Source organism: Heterocephalus glaber, unplaced genomic scaffold (genome assembly GCF_053883595.1).
Source record: "Heterocephalus glaber isolate CG9 unplaced genomic scaffold, H.glaber_assembly_v1.0 deba00001687, whole genome shotgun sequence".
NCBI lineage: Eukaryota > Metazoa > Chordata > Mammalia > Rodentia > Bathyergidae > Heterocephalus > Heterocephalus glaber.
The window spans coordinates 9,717,376-9,741,104 of record NW_028258412.1 but is presented as its reverse complement, the minus strand read 5'-3'; the positions used below and the strand labels follow the sequence as shown (position 1 = coordinate 9,741,104).

The 23,729-nt window shown below is 47.5% G+C and overlaps 1 protein-coding gene across 3 annotated transcripts in view; it reads right to left on the bottom strand.

Annotated features, from left to right (window-relative positions):
- Positions 1-4,996: 4,996 nt before the first annotated feature.
- Positions 4,997-23,729, bottom strand: part of Specc1l (sperm antigen with calponin homology and coiled-coil domains 1 like) — a 150,100-nt gene continuing 131,367 nt past the window's right edge. For all 3 annotated transcript variants that reach the window (XM_004843538.3, XM_004843540.3, XM_004843539.3), the window contains 3 exons: positions 10,574-10,690; positions 9,655-9,714; positions 4,997-7,741 (listed from right to left, as the gene is read on the bottom strand). In XM_004843538.3, coding sequence (XP_004843595.1) covers positions 7,652-7,741; positions 9,655-9,714; positions 10,574-10,690 — 267 coding nt within the window. In that variant the 3' untranslated portion in view covers positions 4,997-7,651. The remainder of the gene's footprint in view (positions 7,742-9,654; positions 9,715-10,573; positions 10,691-23,729) is intronic.

Genomic DNA, 23,729 nt, shown 5'->3' with positions numbered 1-23,729 from the left:
TCTCTGCCTTTGTTCTGGAGTCTTGTAAGTGGGAATGACCTCATATCCAACCGCAACTAAGCCATGCAAGAGGACCTGCCTTTGGCTTTTGCATCTGGATGGATCTGGACTAACCCCAGTTCTGTTCACATAGCAGGATAAGCCCCTCAGATAGCCAAGCCATCCGTAGCCAAGGGATTTCTGGAACACCCTCCTAGGACTGGTGGGTTTGCTCAGGGCCTTAGGGCTGAGGCTTAGATCTTAGGGCTGAGGCCAGGATGGAGGAATGGCCTCTGTCAAAGTAGCTCCCTGCTTCCAACTCAGGGAGGAGAATGTGGGTGGGAAGTGGATGTACAAGCACCTGGCCAGCTCATCAGGAGGAGCCAGGAGCCCAAGATATTGGTTATCACTTTGCTAGGACAGCCTTTATCACCTGGTGGCTTCCTTGACTCATTCTTGTTCCCATGCAGCCAGCTCAGTCTCTAATCCTTGTGTTTCCTTACAACCAGGGGGCCCTTAAGGGACCAGGGATTTAGCTCAGTGGTTCTGCCACCTGCCTTGCAAGTGAAAGGTCCCAAGTTCGATATCTGGTACCAAAAAAAAAAAAAAAAGAAAAGAGTTTTATCTTACATCCAGGGGTCCCTTGAGATCTCCAGGCAGAGGACAGTGGGCTGGGCTGGGAAGGCACCTGTACCCAAAGTTAAACCTGAGTCCCCCAAAGACCTGTATAAGACGCTAGAATACTGCAGTTGCCTTCCTCCACCCCCTGATATCTTTCCAACCTCAGGCCTGGCCATGCAACCTCCCCCACTCCTCATTCCCCAGTCCTGTTTTTTTGTTTTTGGTACCAGGGATCTGAACTCAAGACCTTGCGCTTACAATGCAGGAGTGATGCCACTGAGCTAAATCCTTAGCCCTCCCCAGTCCTGTTTTTTGCTGAGTCTACCCCCCTCTTCCCAAGGCCTTTGGTTTCCTTAGTGGGAGCCCCCTCTACTACCACCAGGAGGGGACATGGACCCTGGGATCAGTGTCTGGGACCACCCCAGAAAGTAGCATTTCTGCAGGCTTTCCAGGCACCCATTCATTTCTGCCCTCCAGCTCTTGGAGCTGAGCTAGCTCTGTACCAAACCACAGGGTACAAACTAGGGGAGCTGTCTGGCTAGGGGGCCCGCCCTCTAGCCCTTAGCTCCTCACCCTTGTTTCTGGGCCTCGAAATGAGGGGTTTGTTGCCACCTGTAGTGGCAACACTTTCCTGCCCAGCCCATTCACGTTGGACCCAAAGTTCTTAACATGCAAGGAAGACCCTGTCTTTAGAGTCACCTTAAAGGGGCTATGGAAGCTCATGAGTCAGAAACAGCCAATTCTGGGAGACCCTATTGCTCCCTAGTCCCTGGTTGTGGACCCCAATGATTGCTGCTCCTTCTCTGGGGCCCAGCACCTTCCCCTTGGCCCTCCACACACATGGCTTGGCCTTGTGCACTGTGGCAGTACCTCAGTGAGTGAGGGCCTTCTTAACGCTGCTCCTCGGGGCCAGAGAGTCAAAGCCCTTGTATTCTGCCTCTGGGTCCTGGTGGGCAGTGACACCATCCCTTGGTCTTGGTTCCTAGGGATTGAGGATCTGTGTCCTGAGGACAGGTGGACAGGTAAGGCCTGGCTTGGCTCTAGCTCCAGAGTGAGCTCCAACACCCCACAACTGCTATGAGACGCCATTGCCACAGAGGCTGTGAGGGGTGAGGCCAGGTCAGGTCTCCTCCTGGCCTGTTAGAGGGAGAGGAAGCGCTGCTCTTGTGGTCCTTGTCATCCACCAGACACCCTAGCCCAGGTCTCCAGTGAAGCTGTTGCCCAGAGATAGGGCACATTCTGGTCTTTGAGGTTCAGTGGTGATGGTGGCATGAAGGAGGGCTATGTACTCGCCTACCCTGCCAGCTCCTGTGCCTGCTCCTCTAAACCCTCCTGGGGGACCCTCTGCTGCCTGTCCCCTAAACAGGGCCCCATCCTTGATCTTGGCATGGCTACCCTCTTGCCAGCTGTGAGAGCTTTCCTTGGGTACAAGGCTGCTCTGAGAGTATACTGATGGCAAAGGGTACAGGCCTTCTCTGACTATGGCCACTGACTCTTGGTGGGCATGAGGATGTCTGGAAGTCCTAGGTTTCTATCTCTGAGCCTTGGTTTCCCTGTCGAGTCCCAGGCAGGCTTTGAAAGCTGTGGTCACCCGCCTTCCTTCCGTCCAGGCCTTCACTACTCAGGCGAGATGGTGGGGCCAGCAGGGCTCTCTCCTGCTCCAGAAATCCATTCTCAGACTACCCACCCCCACCCCACGCCCACAGCTCTTTGTTCCTGCCCAGGATGCACCTGGGCGGCCTCTGGCCCTCATTGTTTGCTCTGGGCCCAGCTGAGCCACATCAGGGAGCAAGACATGCCAGGACTAGGACCACGCACCCAGTGGGTGTTAGGTCAGGGTGCCTAGGAACAAACCCAGCCGCCCCAGGGTGCTCACTCAACTATCCCTTCAGTTATTGGAGACTTCACATGGCTCCAGTTTGTCTACAGCCTGAAGGAAGCTCAGAAAAGGCAGGATCGCGCCGCCAGAGAAAGCAACCACCAAGTCACTGAAGCCATGGCGGACACAGGAGCAATGCGCGCCCCCCCCCCCCCATCCTCCAGCTGAGGCCTATGGGAAGACCTCCATGCCTTGTCTGCTTCTGGCGGGGGAAGGGCACAGCAAACCTGCCTCAGAGCTGACCTGTTGTATCAGTGCAGACAGGAAGCAGGTTCTGGGGGCAGTGAGCCTTGTCTTGGTTGTCTTGGCTCTGTGGTGGACAGTGACAACCTTGTGTACCCACCCCATACTGGGCTCAGCACTCATAACTCCCAAGGACAGCCATAGGCTACGCCTATGTTCTCCCTGCACTCCCAGCCGAGATCCACCAGACACTCCTCCTCCACATCAGAGAGGATGCCTGGCAGGTCACTATTTTGCAGAGGTTGAAACAGCCCCAGTACGTCCCAAGTGTTGCTGACCTGTCTGGAAGACCCTAATGTCCTGACAACTGCTCAGTGCTCATCCTGGCTCCCACAAGCATCAGTGGGAGCCAGTGCTACAGTATCCTTGGAGAGCACATCTGCTTCCTGCCCAATGGGTGCTATCTCTGCCTTTCTGTCTCTTCACAAGACTCAGCTTCCAAGCCTACCAAGTCCCTGCTGCCTCCTCCTCGCACAGGGTAATGCACTCTCCAGGGGGCTCTTAGGGACAAGGACCAGCCCTTTCCAGGCTTTGCTGGGCCTGGTGTAGGTCATGTGGTCAGCCAGCTCTCCACATGCCTCTGACCCATCCTCATACCCTCCACACGGACTGCCCAGGGTGGCATTCTGTCCTGCTGCACCCCTACCTGGCCTCCTGTGTAAGTCCTACCCTGTTTGGGTCAGAGCTCTGGCCAATGGAGTCATGAATCCCAGCAACCCAGGTCTTCAGCCATCACCTGACAGAACACAGTGACGGTATGTCAATATCCATTATCTGTCCCTGATTTGAAGGGACAACCTGAAACAATCTAGGTCACCTGAAGATTTGCTGGCCCTGTGAAGATGGGGGTCAGAGTTTGTCACAGCTGCTAGACCCAGGATCCCAGCCCTGTGAAGCTGTGTTTGGAGGGGTCTAGTGGATCCTTTCTGGATCTTTCTCCTCTCCTAGGCTACCTGAATTCTTCCATTCCCAACCATCAAAGCTGCCCCCCAGAGGTTCTAGAACTTTCCATGTCAAGATGGAACCTATTTTTCCTCAGAGGTGCTGCCCTAGGGTAGTCATTGGGAGCTCTATGTCTGGGTCACAGAGCCATTGGGCTGACCTGCAGGCTCCAGGCAGGTACATTGGGCCACAAAGATCTCTGAGGGATCAGCCTCAGGGTCTGCCTCTGAGACTTAGAGCATATCAGGCAGGGGTCAGGGCACCCCTCCCCACCTAGGGGCAGCAGCTTGAGGGGGGGACCCATCTTGTGGGTGGGGTGTGCTCTTGTTGTGCAGTGAATTCCCACTGACCACCTCAGCATGGGGCCCAAGTCCAGTATCTGGTGAGCAGGGAGGGTCTGGGGCTGAGTCCTGGCCTAGTTCCTGCCATGCCAGTGTCAAAAGTGGCACTCAGGTCCTCTGGTCCAGGGTCCAGACCTGAAACCACACTGGTCACCCTAGATGACTGTGGCTGCCTGAGGCTGGGGCTCATGAACACTCTCAGGATGTACCTGAACTCAGGTTAGGTAAGCCCTCACCCTTCCCGGGACCCCTGATCCTGAGGAGTCTCAGTTCTGGGTAAGATGCTTACCCCAAGTCTTCTGGTGTAAGGGGGTGACCTCATAGACCCCTGTGTATACAATATGTGTGAGGTGACAAGTGCTGAGGGCTGATCTCAGTGGATTCAAATGGCCACAGCCAAGATGAACAGTGGGCTGGAATGCAGCTCAGTGGTTAGAGCACCTGCCAGGCCCTGGCTTCTATCCCAACACCTCAAAATGATGCACAGTAAAAAAACTTAACTGGTTGCCTCTAGGTAGTACTTTCTTCTTTTTGCTTCTCTATACTTTTATACATCCCCCAAATCATCTCTAGAATGATATGTTTTTAGAAAGACAAAAAACCCTTGGGATGCCTGATGGTGTGTGTCTAGGGCATGCTTGGGGCTTTCACTCTCACAGGGCAGCTCTGCTGGTGTTTCTGGGGTGTTAACAACTGTCACAGATTCTGAGTGGCCCCAGGGCAGGTCAGAACCTCTGAGCTCAGCTGCCCTACCCCAGTGTGGTTTCACAGGTCAGAGACCTACCTGAGGCTGCTGAGCACCCTGCAAGGGCTGCAGCAGGCACACCAGGTCTCCCACTCCAGGCAGGTGCTCCATGTCCATGTGCATGGGGAGGTGTTGAAAGCTGGACCTGAGGAGGCCTTCTTAGGTGGACAGGGTTCCAGTTTGGGTTCATGTAACTATCTGAGGGTCAGTGGGGAGGGGAGGCAAGCTAGGAAAGTCCAAGCCAGATGTGTTTTAACAATTTAATACATTCAAGAATATTTACTAGGACAAAATGGCAAAGTATCATCAGTCAGTCAGCAGAAGCCTATGATAGAAATAGAAAGGTAACTGGCCCTTTTGCAGTAAAGCTTGTGCTTAAAGAGGCAAAATGACTTCCTGGAGGCTACAAAGCAGGTACCACCTTTAAACACATATGACCATTACAGCTGCACCCACAGAGCCAACAGTGTTGTAAGGGTCCTATTAGAAAAGGTAAAAAGTAATGCTCTGGAGTCCTGGCACGTGCAGACCCTTGTGCAAACGTGGGCAGTCTGACCCTCACTGGGGCCAGAGGGCCTGAGATGAGCCTCCAGACTGACAAGGCCAGGATGGCCCTTCCCAAGACCACCTCTGTCTCTGGCGCCACTCCCAGGCTTGATACTGGGCCCTCAGTGTCCAGAAGAGATGTGCCATCCAAGCGACACAGATCATTGGTGACCACTGCCTCCTTTCAGAAGATTCTGGAATTCCCCATCCCAGAATGAGCTTCTGGAGCTGATCTCACATGGCCAGCAAGGGACAAAACTGTCAACTGCAGTCTCAGAGAAATCTTCTTAGTCACATAACAGCCCCTCATGACATAATAAATAAACAAAAATATGACCAGACACCTTGGATGCAGACAGTGGACAGGCCAATGAAAGCAGAGGCAGGAACTCAGAAATTAAGTGGAGAGACCCTGGAAATGATGATTTGAACACGAGCAGTCACTCATGGCTGACAGCTAACTGTCAGCAGAGCAACAGGAACAAGAACAGAACTCGGCTGGGGAGGACCAGGCCGGGGATCTGTGGAAGCTGGCATCTGGGGTGTCTTGTGGTGTGCTCTGAGGCTGATACTGCCTCTCTTTTAGTTGGCATTTCACCAAAGGCCTTAGCCAGGGACAGCAGCCTGTACTGCCAGGTTGGGACATTTAGGCAGGGTAGATGGGCAGCACCAGCCACCTGGTAAGGGCACACTGTAGGGCACAGACATGCAGAGCCCACTTCTTAACAGCCATTTTCTTTTCTAGGCTCCACAAACGTGTCAAACTCCCGGTAAGGAACATCATGCTTGAATGCTGACCCTCAGCCCATGATGGAACTGGGTGGGCCTCTTGGGAGCCTGCTCCTTGCATCTGGTTAGTGGGGCTACAACTCAGCTTCCACTGGTGGCCAGTCTTCCTCACGGTGCCTTTCAGGTGCCAAACAGTTATAATCTGGAAAGTATAGGTTTTGACATTGTTCAAACCAACAGCTACTGTGTTAGGCACACATGAGATGTGGGCTCCTGGGTCCCCAAAAGAGCTTTGAGTTCCAACCTGAAAGTCATCAACTGAACACCTCTGAGTAAGGCTTTGGCTCAGAGAGCACAGACCCAGCACCTGGGAAGGGCAGGCCTGGCCCTCTGAATCTCTGCTGACACCTGCCCTGGTGAGGAGGCACGGGCTGCCCGACAAGGGGAGGTAAGGCACTTTCTTACATTTCTGCTCAAAAGGAGTACATCTCAGCAACTCAGCAGGGACTTTAAATCACACCATGGGCTCCCTAAGCATGTCCCTCTTCTCAGCTACTTCCTATTTCACTCCCTGCTCTTGTTGTATTATGTCTAAATTTTGTGTTTCATTTCTATGGTTATTAAAACAACTTTTTTTCTGAGACAGGCTCTCACTGTATAGCCCAGGCTGGCCTTGAATTCAGTATGTATGGCCCAGGCTGGCCTCCAACTCATGGTAATCCTCCTGCCTCAGCCTCCCGAGTTCTGTGATTGCAGGTGTGCGCCACCATGTCTGGTTTAAAACAATTTAACTTTGGTACTAATAGAATAGGAGCTATTTTCCACAGTCTTGCTCATAATAAATCAAAAATCTTAACTAGAACTCCTTTTGATCAGTCCCTCTTCTCAGAAGCCCTAAGCTAGGCCTGGGGCTGGAGGCAGGTGGCCAAGCACCAGGTGAGGATCCTGCCTGCTTCCTGCCAACAGGAGCCCAGCAATAGTGTGGACTTGGCCAGCTGCAGGCTGTGAGGTGGGACCACCTGCACTGCACTTCTATATGTTTCTTAACTCTAGTTGAAAACTCCTACATAGTGGTGACCAGGACAGCTCTGTCACACCGAAGGTATGGCTTTCCCGATTCTATGGTGACACACTCCTAGAAACAGACCCATGTAAAGAGCAAGGTTGGCTCTGCCCAGCACTAGGGAGCAGACACTTGCCAGGTACTCACTTTCCCCCTGGTTCTCACCAGCAAAGGGACCCATGTGGGTAACAGTCAAGAAGTGCTGTAGCTGAAGCATTCACCAACCTCTAGGAATCCCCTATAATCCAATCCTTTTCCCCAAGTTTAGCTGGGTATGAGCCTTTTGTTTTTACATCCTGGGCACTAATGGAGTTCAACCGGTCTTCAGAAGAAAGCCAGCCTGCAGGCTGTGTGCTGTGCCCACATGCACTGGGTGGACAGGCCATGGTGTGCGCCACAGGCCACAGGCCTGAGTTCTTCCTATGCAGAGGTCCCAGGCTGAGGCTCACACACTGCAGGACAGCCCAGAGTTGCCGAAAGCTTTAGGGGTGCATAGCTAAAGGTGTCGGTGTTGCTTGGTTACTGCCGAGGTCCCCAGCCAGCAGCAGCTCCTCCTGGTGTGCTCAAGTTTCAAAGTACTTGTAGATTGCCGTCACGTACAGCATGACATTTTGCCAATCTGGCCGTTCGGTGCGTACCATCTCATTAATGTCCTGACAGAGAGAAGGGGCTTGGTTAGGATTGCAGGTCACCTCCTGGCCCATCCCAATGGGTTCATCACCAATAGTGAAGGATTTTTTATTTAACCCTGATATACCTGACTACATATTTCACAGGCCTGGCCCAGAACACCTCCTCCATCTCCACCAAGGGCCTCTAGGTGGTGCCTTCTCCAAGGGCAGCAGCATTACCCCCAAGATGCCTGCTTCTGCCTGAGCCATATGCAGTGTCACCCACATGGGCTGTTAAGGCCAGAAGGGTTTCATGTGTCTGGGAGACCCCCAATGTGGGGGGGACACTTGGGACACTTCTAAAGCCATTTTTAGACTCACGCCCTGGCTTAGGAAGGTTTCCTATGTCAGGGGCTCCCATCACATCAACACTGATGTCCTTCACCACAAGGAAGTCAAATATCAAAGATAGTGTCTTTTTTTATACTGGGGATTGAATCCAGAACATTCACATCTCTACCTCTCCTTTATTTTTTATTATGAGACAGGATCTCTTGAAGTTGGTTGGATATAAACTTTCAATCGCTCTGCTTCAGCCTCCCACAGTGCTGGGATTATAGGCACGCACCACCACGCCCATACTGTTCTTTAACTGCAGGATACCAGAGACCTGGGACATACGAATTGAGTGGGCAGGAAAATGAAAGTGGGAAACCATGGACTGACCAGCTCCCATCCAGGTACCTCAGAGCCTGTAGCTCATGCCTGCTACTGTTGAAGAGCAAGGCCTGCTGTTGGTCTGAGAGGACCCTTTGATGGATGAGGAACCCCAAATGTGCCGCAAAATGAGGAAGGCCACCCAAGGTTATTTGTTACAGAAAGCAGAAGGCTGTTTGCTTACTGCAAATAATCTTGACAATAAAGTTTGTTAGGATGGAGAAATTGCCTACATTTTATATATGAAAACTTCACATGTGTAATGTAAAATGTCTAATAATGGGAACATATTTGAATAACTTATCTCTCTAAACAGGCGAACAGAAGCCACCCTAAGCAAGCATATTTCTATGAATTAAAAATATATATTTATGGTATAAATATGAATGTAAATACTTTTTTGAGGCACATGCAGTTGTTACAAATTGGGGTGATGGGTAGCTACAGATGGGGAGGTGGCCCTGGAGGACTACAGGACCCCTATAGTGTCCTAAACCCATGGAACACTTTGCTTTGTGAAAAGCCCTGAGCAGCTCAATGAGATCTGTGTGTGGTCTGTGTGATTCTACAGTATTTAGTTTTCCATTTGGACACAGTTTTTTCTCTCAGAAAGTCAGGCTTGGTGATGACAGGAAGAGCTCCTGACAGAAGTATGCCTGTTGTAAGCTTCGGCAGGGACTGGGCAGAAACCTGCACAAGGACCTAAAAACCTAAGACCATGTAATTTTCTACACCTGGTTCCTCACACTGTGAGTAGGAGTGTCTCATGGCCCTTGTAAGAAGTGCAGGCAACAACACTCTTCAGCCTATAAAGCTGTCCTCCTTGACTCAATATGCACCCTATCTTCTCCCCCTACACTGACAAAAGGCAGGCACGTAGACCCGTGCAATGTGCTTTGACAGTGACATTTGTAAACTTAACTTTTTTTTCTGAACCTAAAGATTCTGTTAAGGAAGAGGCAACTATAAGAAACAGGTCTGCATGAGGTCTGCCAGGACCTGAGGTCACTAGCCACCCACCCATGTGGGCGCTTCCTGAGAGTGTTTCACATGAGGCATAAAGCACCACAGGCAATGGGTGAGATCCCGCTTCAGCACCCACCTGGATGGGACCCTCCATCACCTCCCCACCCCACTGCCCTAGCCTTATCACCAGGCAGCTATACCACCCAGTGACCATGTTCTTCCTAAGGAGGAGTGCCCTGCCAGGGACTTCCCAGTGGGGACCGGGGACTCACCAGTGTGGATTTGATGCCAACACTTTCAGCTGCCTGGAAGGCCAGTGTGAAGTTCCTTTTCTGTAAGAGAAATCATGTCGCTGTAGTGCACAGGGAACACAAGGAGAAAGGTCACACGGAGGACGGATACTCGACTCTGGAACCAAAACAAACCTACACTGGGTCCCTCAGGATTCCTGGTCTGTACCCAGTACCTTGTGGATCCCCATAGTGGGCCCTGCCACCCTCTTCTCCAGCCAGTTGTACAGCTGTCACACTGGTGCTTTCCTCACTCAGAGGTTCACTTCCAGCATGCAGACCATCAGTTACCCCTGATGTTGACACACATCTACCAAAAGGGTTTTCTCCCTGTGAGGATCTTCAAGGGTTGTCTATAGGGCCAGGGACAGCCATGGTGAGAGGTGGGGGACCAGGGCAGGGGACCTGAGCCTGTCCCCTGACCCTGAGGAGCTCCCTGGATGTGATACCCCAAATCATGGCTTGCGCCTGCACAGGGTTGGTGTTTCTCGTCAGTTCTGAGACCCACAATGCTTGGTGGGCTGTGAGTGAAAGTCTTGGTCCAGAGGTAACAGGAAGCTGGCATTTTCTGGACAATACTGACCTGACCATTCATGGCATAAATAGCTCTTCCTGTCTATTCTTGAAGCCCTTGGTCTAAATGTTGTCACAGTGGAAGGAATGATGTCACCCCCTGGGAATGATGTCATGTGAAGAATTTTGAACCAATCAAATATTCCTCACAGGGTGGGTTGGGGTCCAGCTGGCTGAGCACAAGTGACCAACCTCAGAATGAGGTTGAGCCAGAAGGGAGCAGTCCTGAGCCCACACTGTGGTATGTGACCCACTGATGGAAGGTGCTAGCCCTGGTTCTCAAGCCCTCGCTCTGTGAGAGGACCAGGGGTCCTGTGGCCTGTCTTACCTTATCTTGGCTATTCAGTTCTTGATATGGAATGTGGGCTGGAAGATATGTATGCAGGAGTGCGCAGAAGGCCAGCCCATCATTCCAGCTGCTGCTGAAGTTTGTGATGTCAATATTCTGAGGGAAAGAAGACAAACAGTTAAAGCAGCACACAATATGATCCTCTGTGGAGGTGTTAAGGAGGGCAGAGCCTCTAACAACATGTGGCCTCCAAAACAAAATCAATTCTTGGGCAAGGTGAGCTCTGGAGGGACCAAAGCATGTTGGAAGGCTATGTCCCAAGGTCTGGTGTCCACATCTGGACCTGTTATGCATCCCCTCTTCCTACCACCACGTGCATACTACTGCCCCACATGTTACACCTGGGCTTGTGACGTGAAGTATAAGTTGCTCCATATACTAAGAAGCCTCCAGGCTACTGAGGTTGGCCTCTCCTATGCCTGGCTGTGGTAAGAGCACAGACTGCAGGATGTGGGTGACAATCAATTAGGTTTAAAGCATCATTTATTAAAATGCAACTCATTCCCCACTGTTTGCTCAAGTACTTAAAAGATCCGTGAAGTTAGCATGTATCTCAGAGCATGAGTACACAAAGACATTATCCCACTTGAGATACTGACGTACAGCAATGGCAAAAAGCAAAGGAGAGCCTGGTCAGGCCTCAGCATCATGGCCCACAGATAACCACTGCAGTTTCCACCACCACCCATTCACAGTTATAAAAACAATTTTAACGCTGGGCTGTGTACTCCCTGTCACTTCTGAGGTTCATCACAACTTTAAGGGGTCCCTTATTTCATGTGTAAATCAAAAGTATTTGTATATATGCAAATAACATATTTTACTATATGGCCACTTAGCTGGTATGTAATCTTTACCCTTATTTGCAAGAATTCTTTTGAAAATGAAAATGAAACTATGCATTTAAATTTTGGAAATTCACACACTTTATATAAATGCTACAAACTAAACAAGAACAGTTTTCCCAATACCTCTTTAAAAACTTTTTCTTTTCTTTTTTGAGGTACTAGGACTCGAAAGCAGGGCCTTTGCATTGAGCTACATCACCAGCCCTTTTTAAAGTCCTGAGACAGGGTCTTGTTAAGTTGTCTTGGCCAGGCTTGAACTTGTGATTCTCTTGCCTCAGCTTCCCACAGTGCTGGGATTACAGGTGTGTATCACCAGGCCCAGCTCAAACTGCTATTTCTTATACCAAGATGGGGTACCCATGGCTCAGAGAAAAGGAGCAGGTGGGGTTGACACAGACTGAGGCTCAGAGTTGTGAGGATGTGTCTATATAACTGGTGAGCATCAGGCCAGGCCAGGCCAGTCTAGGCCTGGCAATCAGCTGTTCTGGGGAGATGGGCTTCGTGTAGCCTCCCAACTCCTTCTAGGACTCTAAATGGTCCTTATGACTAAGTGGCTGATAAAAGAGCCAAAGACATTAGCTTTGTTGCAGCAGGGCAGGAAGCTTTTTAATAACATGTGGAGCTCTGTGCGAGGTCAACGTCAGCATTTCTCTCGAGGTCACATTCATTTCTGGAGGAAGATAAACCTCCTCTTCCTGCCGCAGCTGCCCCTTCTGCTCCCTGAAAGAGAAGCAGCTCTGGTAGGGCTGTGGACGTGCCTGGCCTCACCGTGCCTCACAGCAGAAGCTCCTGTGTCTTGGCTGCCTGGCTGTGGGACCTGGGCCTTCCTGGCCTTGCTTCCTCCAGAAAGACCCCACCTCAGCCGGGGAGGAGCTGCTGCTCCTGCACCCACCTAGGTCCTCTAGGAAGAGGAGACACATCCAGGACACACGCAATGTCCTGAAATAGAAGGACAGCACGGCTCCTGAGGCTCCAGGGAAGGGGCAATTAATGGTTGTACATGACATTTCAGATCAAAATAAAGCCCAAACCTAAGAAGGCACTCACTAGGGACAGTGTTAAGGTGTAAATTGGGGGCCAAGAACTCTGAGGCCATTAAATAGTAAGCCCAAGTGAACCCTAAATAGCCACTTGTGCCTCTGTCTCCTACCCCAACTCAAAGGCCCTGTGGGGAAGAGTCAGGCCTTGAAATAGGAGTGCTTCCTGAGGGGAAGCTACATCTTGAGAGCAGGTCTTCTGGCCATGATCTCACTAGTTATTTCACTGTTTAGGACTGAAAAATCCATTACCAAAAGGTCTGCTGTATACGCACAGTTCTGCAAACAACAGGGCTGCTTCTCTGAGGCCAAAAAGTATAGTGCTAGAAAAGGCAGAGAGGAAGATGGGAACCACCCATCCCAGCTTTCCTCTGTATTCCTCATTATTGAGTTATCACAGAATGGCAATATCTTGGAGAAGATATCAGTAAATATCTTGGAGAAGAAATGCACAAAAAGGTATAAAAAAATCATACTTTGTCACTAGAGAAAAGGGCTTCTCTCTTCCTTACCCAGTGAAGATCTCCCACAGCAGCTATCACTTCTTCCCAAACTTCAACTGCAAGTAGGCTATAGGCTGCTGGGGGAGAAGGGATGGACAGAAGATCCTGGGGCCCATATCGTGCCTCTGCAGGTGACCACCAGAGCTGGCACCCCAGCATTTCCTTTACTCCTCTGTTCCCTGCCTGGACCACACAGAATGGCCTGAGAGTGCTATACCCACCAGCATGAGGTCAGGGCTAAGCTTCTTGCAACTTTCTGAGTAAGGGACCACAATGTAGATCAGTGATAGACTGCTGGTCTCTGCAATGTATGACCACTTTACCTGTCAATGAGCCCCAGATAAAGTATTAACTCTGGGTTTTCTTGGTAATTGAGGAAAAGTTCATTTTTGAGCCTTGGAATAAAACAACTCAAAACCAGTATGCAGCTTGCAGGTTGGGATGTGGACCCAACATGTTGTGGGTATGTAAGTCCTGGTAGTCTTGGGCTTCTGTACAGTAAATGTGAAAACGCTGGCCCACTCAAGAGGACGAGTCAGCAGCCCCCTGTGAATTGAGCTGTGCTTTATACACCTGAGGGGCCCAAATAAAACTATAAAGTTTTATTTAATTACTGTAGAGAAGGTAGGAGCTGGATGGCAGATGGTCCCAACCCCATATGGATACAATAAGGAACAGCACTGTTGGATGTCCCTGGCTGGTCTTCCCTTTTCTAGAGCTCTGCTTCTGGGCATATAGCCAGTCACTGGTCCCACTGAATACCATCCTGTGTAAACCTCCACTTGCCTTCATGTCAAGTATGCAGCACAGTCACTGGCCTTTTGAAATGTGGTTTCCTTCTTCCTCTGTCTAAAGCTTGGATGAAGAATGAAAATAACTGTCTAAAATCCCAACTCCTAAAGCACTTAGCATACCAGTAGGAAAAGTGTTCTACAATGGTTTGCTGCGAGTGCTTCAAATGCCACAAGCCACAGCTTGTCAACTGTGGCCTTCCTGTATGTATATATTTACAGGATCAGCATAGAAACACAAAACTGAAAGGCCCAGAGCCATGTTCTTCCACTAATAGTAAAGGAGAGCTTTGTAGCAGAGAACAGGAAATAGTTACACCCTCAGGTCTGTGGTCCAAGTATGGACTCTCACACTAACATGGCCACAGCTGTGCACTTGAGAAGACAGGGAAGCTGAGCCTTCTGGCCAGAGGACTGGGGACAGACTACTTTTTCTGAGGATTCATTTGCCTATTCAGTGAATCCTCACCCAGGGCTACTCTGTCCTTATGTGGACCAGGCCCTGCGATCAGGTCTTGACTCTCAGGGATGGTCTTGCAGATACAGCCTAACAGGTGGACTGACACAGTCAAGAGTACACTGAAGGCTTCAAAGGGAAGTGCAGACTGGAACCACAGAAGCAGATGAAAATGGGAAGGGACACTCAGGGAGCAACTGCAGAGGTCAAGACAGATGTGGGCTTGGGAGCAGGGCAAACCAAGGTGACAGACTGAATATGAGAAGGGAGAGCATGCAGTGCCAAGGACAGCACTGGACTTCTGCTGGCAGAACCCACGGTGACCTTCATGGAGGTAGAGCTCACTGAAGGTGGGGTGTCAAGCTGATGAGGTGTGTTTTGAACGCATTAACTCCAAGTAACCTTGAGAACAACCAGAGATGGCCCAAGGGCACTTACACATGGGTGCAGCACTCCTGAAAAGGCAAATGAAAAGAAGACATAAACTTTGGTGTCATCAGCATCCCAGGTGGGATCACCTAAGGAAGATATAGTGGGTAATGGGAAGGAAGGAACTCCTCCAAGTCATATACCATGCCAAGGAGAAAAGCTTTTAATAGGACACAGGTGGTCAGAGAGAGGGGAGAGGAACCAGAAGGCAAAGGAAGAGTTTTCGAAAGAGACGGGCTGGGGGTAACAGCTCAGTGGTATAACACCTGTTTAGCTTGCACAAAACCCTGGGTTCCATCCCCAGCACCAGAAAGAGTAAGAGTCACCAATGTATCAGTGCTGCTGAAAAGTTACGAGGGCTTTAAAAAAAAAATCCTGAAGTTAATAACATTTAGGTTGATAGAGCAATACTATACAGTAAGACAGACCCTTGCCTGGCTTCCATGTCCGTCTGTTCCCCCCCACCAATGTTTTGTTCTAGAAATGGAGCAATTTGCGCCACTTGGCAGTGACCTGTCCAATGTATCAAAATGTTTTCTGTCTGAACTTCCTGACCTCTTAGGAATGTTAAGCCCCGCCCCTTTTAGAAATGTTGTTAGTCCCACCCCTCCCAGGAATGTTGGTAGCCCCGCCTCTTTCAGGAATGTCCTGTAACTCGGCCTCTTCGCTTCTGGGAGCATGCTCGACCACTGCATTTCAGGAACATTCTGTAACTCCACCCGCCCTGCTTCAGTGAGCATGCTCAAAAGGCATGTGTTTCAGGAGTGTTCTGTAACTCCGCCCCCACTGCTTCAGTGAGCATGCTTGCCTACTCTGTCGATCCCTATATAAGGAGGCTCTCGTTTCTGTCGAGGTGCTCAGACTTCAGAGTACAAACTCCTTTGAGCCTCCACCCCCAATAAAGGTTTTTCTCCACCTCAAGTGACCATCAGATTCTTGAGTCTTCAAATTGTGATAGCTGAGACCCACAGCTGTAACACTAAACTGTGCCTCAGAGATGTGGCACTTGGCTGTGAGACTAAGTTGTTCCACTTTGCCACAACAAGGTCAGCATTAACCACAATGAGCAAAAAGCAAATTAAGGACAGAACAGCTACAAATCAGTTTTTCAGAAGCCAGCACAGCACAGAGGTGAATGACCTATAACAGTGCTACAATTTTCACAGCTACCCTGTTTACAACACATTTATTTCACAAAGGTTATTTAGAAATGTAATTTCTATGGGGGGCGGTACCTGGGATCGAACTCGGGAGTAATTTCTATTTTTAAAGTGTCTTTTTCAGTACACAAGGCAAGTCTATCTTCCAGGGATTTCCCTTGCAGGGAATTCTGAGCTGCAGATTAATGAAGGGGTGGCAGCACTGAGGATCTCATGTCCAGATTCTTGCAGGCGAGCAGTTCTCTTCAAAATAAACTCTTCTTTAAGCCAAATTCACCTTTTTTTGGAGTGGAAAATGCATAGTAATGGAAAGATCTTTTATTGTTCACTATTCGCAGGCCATAGTGTCAATATCTCTAAGAAGGAAACATTTTTCTTTTTAAAATAAGAGACAAAAGAAACTCACTAGTAATTATTCAAGTTCCTTAGTGATGAATATACATTTTTGCATTTAGTTTTCAGGTCATTTTAAGGCTTTTCTACTCTACAAGCTATTTCTATAACTGGACTGGGGCCCACAAAAACAAGATATGATGCAGGCCACAACAAACATTCCAAAAAGCCTCAGCAAGGAGCTGAGCTCTGCCCCATTTTCTCCTAAAAGCGCGCATCTTTTCATTCAGGACAGATCAACTGGAATGTGATGGGGACAGATGTGGACTGCTTCACAGTGCCATCTGATGTTCTTTTCACCCTCATAAAGTCAACTTAGACCTGTAAGATTGCCTGTGACACTGTGGGTGTGCCTCTGAGGGCCTGGTTGAGTATTTCCTAAGGGGATTCTTTGGGCTAGAAGGCTGCCCCATCTACTCCTCAACCACTGTAAGGATTTGTCCTCCGTCTAGGTGTTCAAGTGGGCCCTGTCTCAACACTCTGTTGTATATACTGAGAATTGAGGCGTGAGATATGAAAGGCAAGCAATTATACACACCGCCATAAAAAGAGTAAAAATATGTCACAAAATACCTGAAAATGTTTTAAGTTGTATGAAGTTTAAGGGCCATAAAATACACTCCCAGATAACACTACTCTTTAAATAGCTATTAAGGTTCTGGTCTATTTAAGGAAATGCCATTTTTATGGGCATAAAGCAAGAAGCCAAAGGGCATGATTCATCAATCATTCACTTCCTCAGGCCCATTCGATCTGTGGACAGCAGGTTGTGGGACACAGCAAAGCCATCAGAGAACCAGCTTCACGGTGCTGAGCATGAAGGAAATCTTCGGGGAGGAATGAATTGCTAATTAAACCCCTGCCTATGCACCCACCCTCACACCAAGAGAAAGATTTTTTTTTTTTTGGTACCGGGGATCGAACTTGGGTCCTTGCGCTTTCGAGGCAGGCGCTGGAACCACTGAGCTAATCCCCAGCCCAAGAGAAAGATTTTTGAGGCTAATGGGAGCCTTAGTGAGGCAGAGTGGATACTTGTATGTATGGTATAGCAGAGGGTTATGGTTTAAAAAAAGGAAAAAAGGGCCAGGGATTTAGCTCAGTGGTTCCGGTGCCTGCCTTGCAAGTGCAAGGTCCCGAGATCTATCCCAAGTACCAATAAACAAATAAACAAACAAGAGGAAAAAATAACCAAGATAGTCTTTATCTCTCTCAGTTGTGCTGTTAAACACAGGCCTAGAGGCCTGGGAAGAGATGAACAGGTGCCTACTTGGTGTTACCGTGGGGACTGCCACACTGTCTCCTTCCTGAAGCTGAGCCAACCTCTGCTTCAGGTCAGGGGAAGGGAGGTCCATCATGAAGCTGTGATAAAGAGAAGGAAAAGGCCAGGCCAGGTAGCCAGAGACAGCCAAAGTGGCTCTGAAAACCTGCACCCTGTGTCCTGGTGGGAGGAGCTTTAATAAGGACATTCAATCTTCAATGCATCAAAATCACCTGCCAAATGTTGTTAAGTTTTCCTGTGCTCAGCTCCACTCGAGTGAGGCTGATCCAACCAGCCAAAGTGGGTCTGAGTACCATTTTCCTTAAAGATCTCTTTTCAGGTGACTTGAATGTACAGCCAGAGGCTGGACTGCTAGCACTGACCCTAACACCAAGGATGGGTGCTAAGCACATGGGACAGGAATGTCTAAAATGTGAAATTGTGAGTTCATGATGATGTTATGCACACATAGCTCAGTTTGGAAGCCTGTGTGCTGGGAAATCAAGGGAAAAAAAAATTAAGCACTTTATGGGACTCTGCTGACCAAACCGTGTGCCAAGGTAAGCAAATAGCTGACAAGAGTTTCTCTGTAAAGAGGATCGATGGAGTGACTGACAAGAGTCAGAAGGGCACTAGTTAGTAAAAATAGTTGATAACAATTAGCAGCAGACAGTGTCAACACAGAAACAGGCAGCCAGTTCTACTGCAGGGACACACACAACTCTACAATAGAGGAGCTTCTGCCGAAATATGACTGGAATCGGGTCTACCCACCATTTCTATCTACCAGTTTATACCAGAGACAGCACCATGGGAATATAATCAGCAGAATCTAAAATCTGGAGGTTTAAAAGGATGTATGACCCCATTCCTTCAAAAAGAAACTGCAAGGAAAAAAGAAAGGGTGGGGGGTGGGTAATACTGGGGATTAAATCTTCACACCAAGTGACATCGTTACCATTCATTCATTCATTCATTTATCCATTTATTTATTTATTTATTTATTGGTACCAGGGATTGAACTCTGGTCCTTGCGCTTGTGAGGCAGGCAACAGAACCACTGAGCTAAATCCCTGACCCTTATTTTTTACTTTAAGACAGAGTCTCACTAAGTCACTAAGTTCCCCAGGCAGGACTTGAACTTGTGATCCTCCTGTGCCTAATCCCAGAGTGCTGGGATTATAGGCACGTGATACCACACCTGGCTAAGAAAGAAAAAGGGGTTTTAAAAGGCTGGGGTTGGGCCGGGGATTTAGCTCAGTGGCACTGGGCCTGCCTCGAAAATCCAAAGTCCTGAATTCAATCCCCAGTACCAAAAGAAAAAAAAAAGGCTGGGCTTTGCTTCAGAATCATCCAGATAGCAGAGGAGTTGCAGGACCCTGTGCTGATGACCTGCAGCTGAGGGTCATTTTACTATTCTCGTGACAAACAATTGTGCAATTCAACAACGGAAAGACACGTACTCCAACTGCCCAATGTAAAATGGACAAAGGACTTGAATAAACATTTTCTAAAGATGATATATAAATGTCCAACAAGCACATGAAAAGATTCTCAACACCCCTAATCATTAGAGAAACGCAATAAGAAATGACAATGAAATGCTACTTCACATTCATTACAATGATTTTTTTTTTTCCTGTACTGGAGATTGAACTCAGGACCTTGTGCTTGTGAGGCAGGTGCAGCACCACTGAGCCAAAATCCCTGGCCCTTACAATAGTTATTACTAAAAAATTAAAAATAAAAAAAAAAGGGAAGGTAAGTTGAGAATGTAGATCATGGTATAGCAGGTGCTTAGCATGCACAAGGCCCTGGATTCAATCCCCATCTCTATCTGTCTGTCTGTCTATCTATCTATCTATCTATCTATCATCATCTCCCCCACACACATATAAAGGTGAAGGAATAACAAGTATTGGTGACTGTGGAGAGGAAATCAGAATCCTCATATGCTTCCAGTGGGAATGTAAAATTATGTGGCCAATGAGGAAGAGTGTCAGTTCCTCAATAAGTAACCATATGATCTATATGACCCAGCAATTACACTCCTAGGCATACATCTAAAGGAACCAAACACAAGTGATCAAACACGCACAAGAATGATTAAAGAAGCATTAGTCCCAATAGTCAAAAGGGGGAAACAACCTAAATGTCCTCCAATGGATAAAAATGAGGTATATCTATACAATGGAATATTTTTCAGCCACAGAAAGAAATGGAGTACTGACATATGTTAGAACATGGAAAAATCTTGAAACTTTATGGTAAGTGAAAGACACAAAAGGCACATATTATATGATTTCATTTATATGAAATATCTAGAAGCTGGGGCTGGTGGTACATGCCTGTAATAACAGCTAGTCTGGAAGCTGAGGCAGGAGGATCACTAGATCAAGCTCAGCTTGGGCAATTTAATGAAAACCTATCTCAAAATACAAAGATTAAAAGGGCTGGAGGTGTGGCTTACTGGCAGAGAGCTTGCTTATCATGCAGGAGCACTTAGGTTCAATAACTAGCACAGCAAAAGAAAGGAAGGAGGGAAAGAAAGAATCTTGAAAAGTCAAATCCAGAGACAGAAAGTATATTAGTTGTTGTCGGACCTGACAGAACGAAAAGGGAAGTGACTGCTTACTGTGTAGGTTTCCATAGTTCCCATGGGTGGGTAGGTGGTATGTGTGTGTGTGTGTGTGGGAGTGTGTGGAGTGGGGAGGTGCGGGGAGGGTAGGATGGGGTGGTGAAGTTATGGAGCTAGGTGGTGGTGATAGATGCATAACATTGTGAAGGTACTTTATGCCACTAAACTAGATTTAAACATGGATAATAGTAACTACATGTGTTTTACCATTAAAAAAAAAGGCGGCAGATGTTCTGAAGTAGCCTACGCCCAGTAATTCTACACATAAGGTAGAGATCATAGCAACTAAGTTACCCTGGAGTGTTTACTGAGAAGTTATATATTGTTTAAATTCAGATGATTCATGAAGAGGTTTTTATTATGGGAATTTATTATGCTTTGTTTAAAATTTTTCCTTTTTTGGGAGGAGGGGGTGGTGTTGGGGATCAAACCCAGGGCCTCCTGCATGCTAGACAAGCATTCTACTACTGCTCTACATCTTAGCCTCCAAGAAGTTACTTCTTAAGAACAAACAAGCAGCTATGGGTAGGAGGCAGGCTATTCAGTTTCCTTCACCACTAGGAAAAACTGACCACCTCTGGTACCTCAGAAGGAACCTGATACATCATCTTCTGTGAACTGCTGTTTCAAACCCCCAAAAAAGGGAAGCTGTCCCTGATTCCGAGAGAACAGCCATATTCAAACACAATGATGTTGCTCAATTGTCTCAAAGCCACAAGCACACTTCTAGCATGACTTCAAATACATTGGAGCTCTAAAAAAAAATAAACTAAGAATGATATGGTTTAGATTTAATGTGCTATAATTTTTTAAACTTATTTTCTTTTTTGGTGCTATTACCCCCCACCTCCAACAAGGATCAAGCTCAGGACCTTGCGCTTGCCAGGCAGGTGTGGCACCACCGAACCACATCCCCAGCTCCCGTGCCCCATGTTATAACTTTTTAAAGTCAAATTATTTTGAGGGGACATCTGAGAATAGGTCAGCAAATGTCACCCTAAGAGGATTCATGTTCCCTTGTTTCCCACAAGCCCCTGCAAAGGGAGACTTGACTTTTCACAGAGGAGTACACAGTAACCATGATGTCTGCTTTCTGGAACTCAGGAAACTGACCCCAGGAAGAGAGGGTTGTTGGGTGAGAGCTTCTGGCTGGGTCACAGCTGATTAATGAACTTGGAGCATTTGTGAGTAGTTTTATTAGTGGCTTTAGGATTACAGTTCTGTGTTTTCTAGTTAACATTTCCACAGATTTAGTTTAACTTTGGCAGGGGTTATTACTCATTATAATGTAATTTCAACTAAATGAACCTCAGGCAACATTCACTCTGGTGTGTGCTCTGGGGAAGGGCTTGGGTGAAGGAGGAAAAGAGTGCAAGGGTGCAAAAATCATGACCTGACCTAACCCCTGACAGCTTTCCCAATCCCTAAGAGAATAGGCATGTTTGAAGGGAAGAAAACTAGGCATTTCAAAACATCCTTGGAGGGCATCTTCAATTTATCCTCAGGACAATAGTCATCAATCTTGTGTTCAGAGTCTGCAAATGCTAGATGTAAAATCTAGGTGGTGCAGGGCTAGCAGGCCACCCAATGTAACCAGCCAGGCTCATGTGGAAACCCTGTTCAAATGCTTGCTTCAAGAAGGCTCTTCAGCTCATGCTAGAACCTTCTGGTTACAGGAAGTAACTCTTCAAAAGCTGACTGCTCTTAAGTTCACTTAAGTCTTGGGAAAGTTTTACAAGGATTTAAAAACTAGCTCTCAGCAGATCATCACTGAAACCCAGAGGAAAAAGTAGGAGCAACCATGGGTTTCAGAGGCACATGCACTGGGCCTGAGATGTTGGTGCCACTTGGTACTAGCTAAAAGGTCCTTGAGCATAATAAGGTCATAAATACCTCTCTTTTCTCATAGGCAAATGGAAAACACCAGGATAAGGATTTAATAAGACAATATCTATAGGGTTGTTTGCATACATAGCTCCTCTGGCCAGAGCTCAACAAAATCTGCTTTCTTCTCCTGCCTTCCCTTGCTTGTCTTCAAGAGGCAGGGCTGATTCCACCTTCTAAAATATAGGACAAGACTGCTCCCCTGCTCCAGGAGAGGCCTCCCAGTACTAAAGACAGCCATGTTGGCTCTCCAGTCCCTCTTCTCTAGTTAATACCCTAAACCTCAAGAGACTCTGCTGTCTGGCTAGAGAAAAAAATTGGGTGGCTCTGAGAGGAGCCACAGAAACCTCTGTTATGGGGTCTTCACAGTGTGTACTGTAACAAAATATGTTTAGGTAACTCTACTTTCCTCTTAGGCTCTTCAAGGTTGGGCTTAATCTTGACAAGGGCTAGAGAGAAAGCCCAGTATACTCTTCAGGCTCTCAGCAGGGATTTGCTGAATATATTCTGGCATAAGAAAATTCTGAGGGAAAGTAGAAGAAATCCAGAGCCCAGAGAATCTGAAAGCTTCAATATAGAGAGAGGTTGGATATATCCTAAAGACCACAGTATATTCTTAATTCAATACAGAGCAAGATTTGGACCAATGCATAGCCTGTGCATGTTTTGGATAAAGAATCAGTGTCTTGTATTTACATTTCAGAGGAGGCTCATTCTCTTGGAACCCTATAAAACATCTGATGTGCATCAAGGTGACACAGGAGTCTAGAAGGACAACCAATAGCACTCTCCACTTCTGAAATTGGAGGTAATGCATTTACTCTGACCTAGGACCCCTATACCATTTGAGTACAGGTAGCCTGGACATGAAATGCCTGTGGTCTTATAGGAGCTTGGGGAGGATTTCAGGAAAAAGATGTTCAATATAGCAAGCTCACCTTACGATGAACCTATTTTATTGCTTATAGCAGGAACTGAAGTGTTTCCTTAAGTTTGTCAGTATATTAGCTTCTATACCTACCAGGTTTCATTTTGGCAGTGGGAAAATGACAAAAATCTCTAAAAAACGTAACATACCTGTGGTGTCAACCCTCTTTGTACTTCTCTCCAGAGTCACAAACTCAATGGTTTACTTTTCCTGTAGTGCAACAAATGATTAACAGGAGCCACAATCACTTCCCTTTGGACCACCACTGGAAAACATGACCAATGGAACCATCACCACAGCCCAAAGAGGAGCCTCTGCTCCACTGTGGCAGTCCTGTGCATGACACTTGACTCCTGACCTGATTTGTAGTTTTCCTGGTTTTATTTTACATGTGAGATGGTTAATGGCTTTTCTTGTTTTGGGTTTTTTTTGGGGGGGGGGCTATAAAACAGCCAAATATAGAGAATTTGGGGCCATCATGAATATGATGGCAGAAGTATAGAGGTCACACAATACTGAATTTCTACATAAGATAGTAAATGAGTGTTTGCAATGATAAATGAGTCATAAAAAAAAAAAAACAGGTTAAATTATTCCCAGGAAAAGGCCTGGAAATAATATTATGTTTCAGAAATAATTTTTAAAGGTCCTGAGGACAAAGGACATGTTCTGGATTGCATGATATTCCTCCTATATTTAACTACCTCTCTGTCACAAGAAGTATTAAATATTATTTCAGAATTTATTTAGACCAAAAAAATTTTTTTTCAGAAGTAGAGATGCTTGAATGAGAGTATTACAAAGATGCT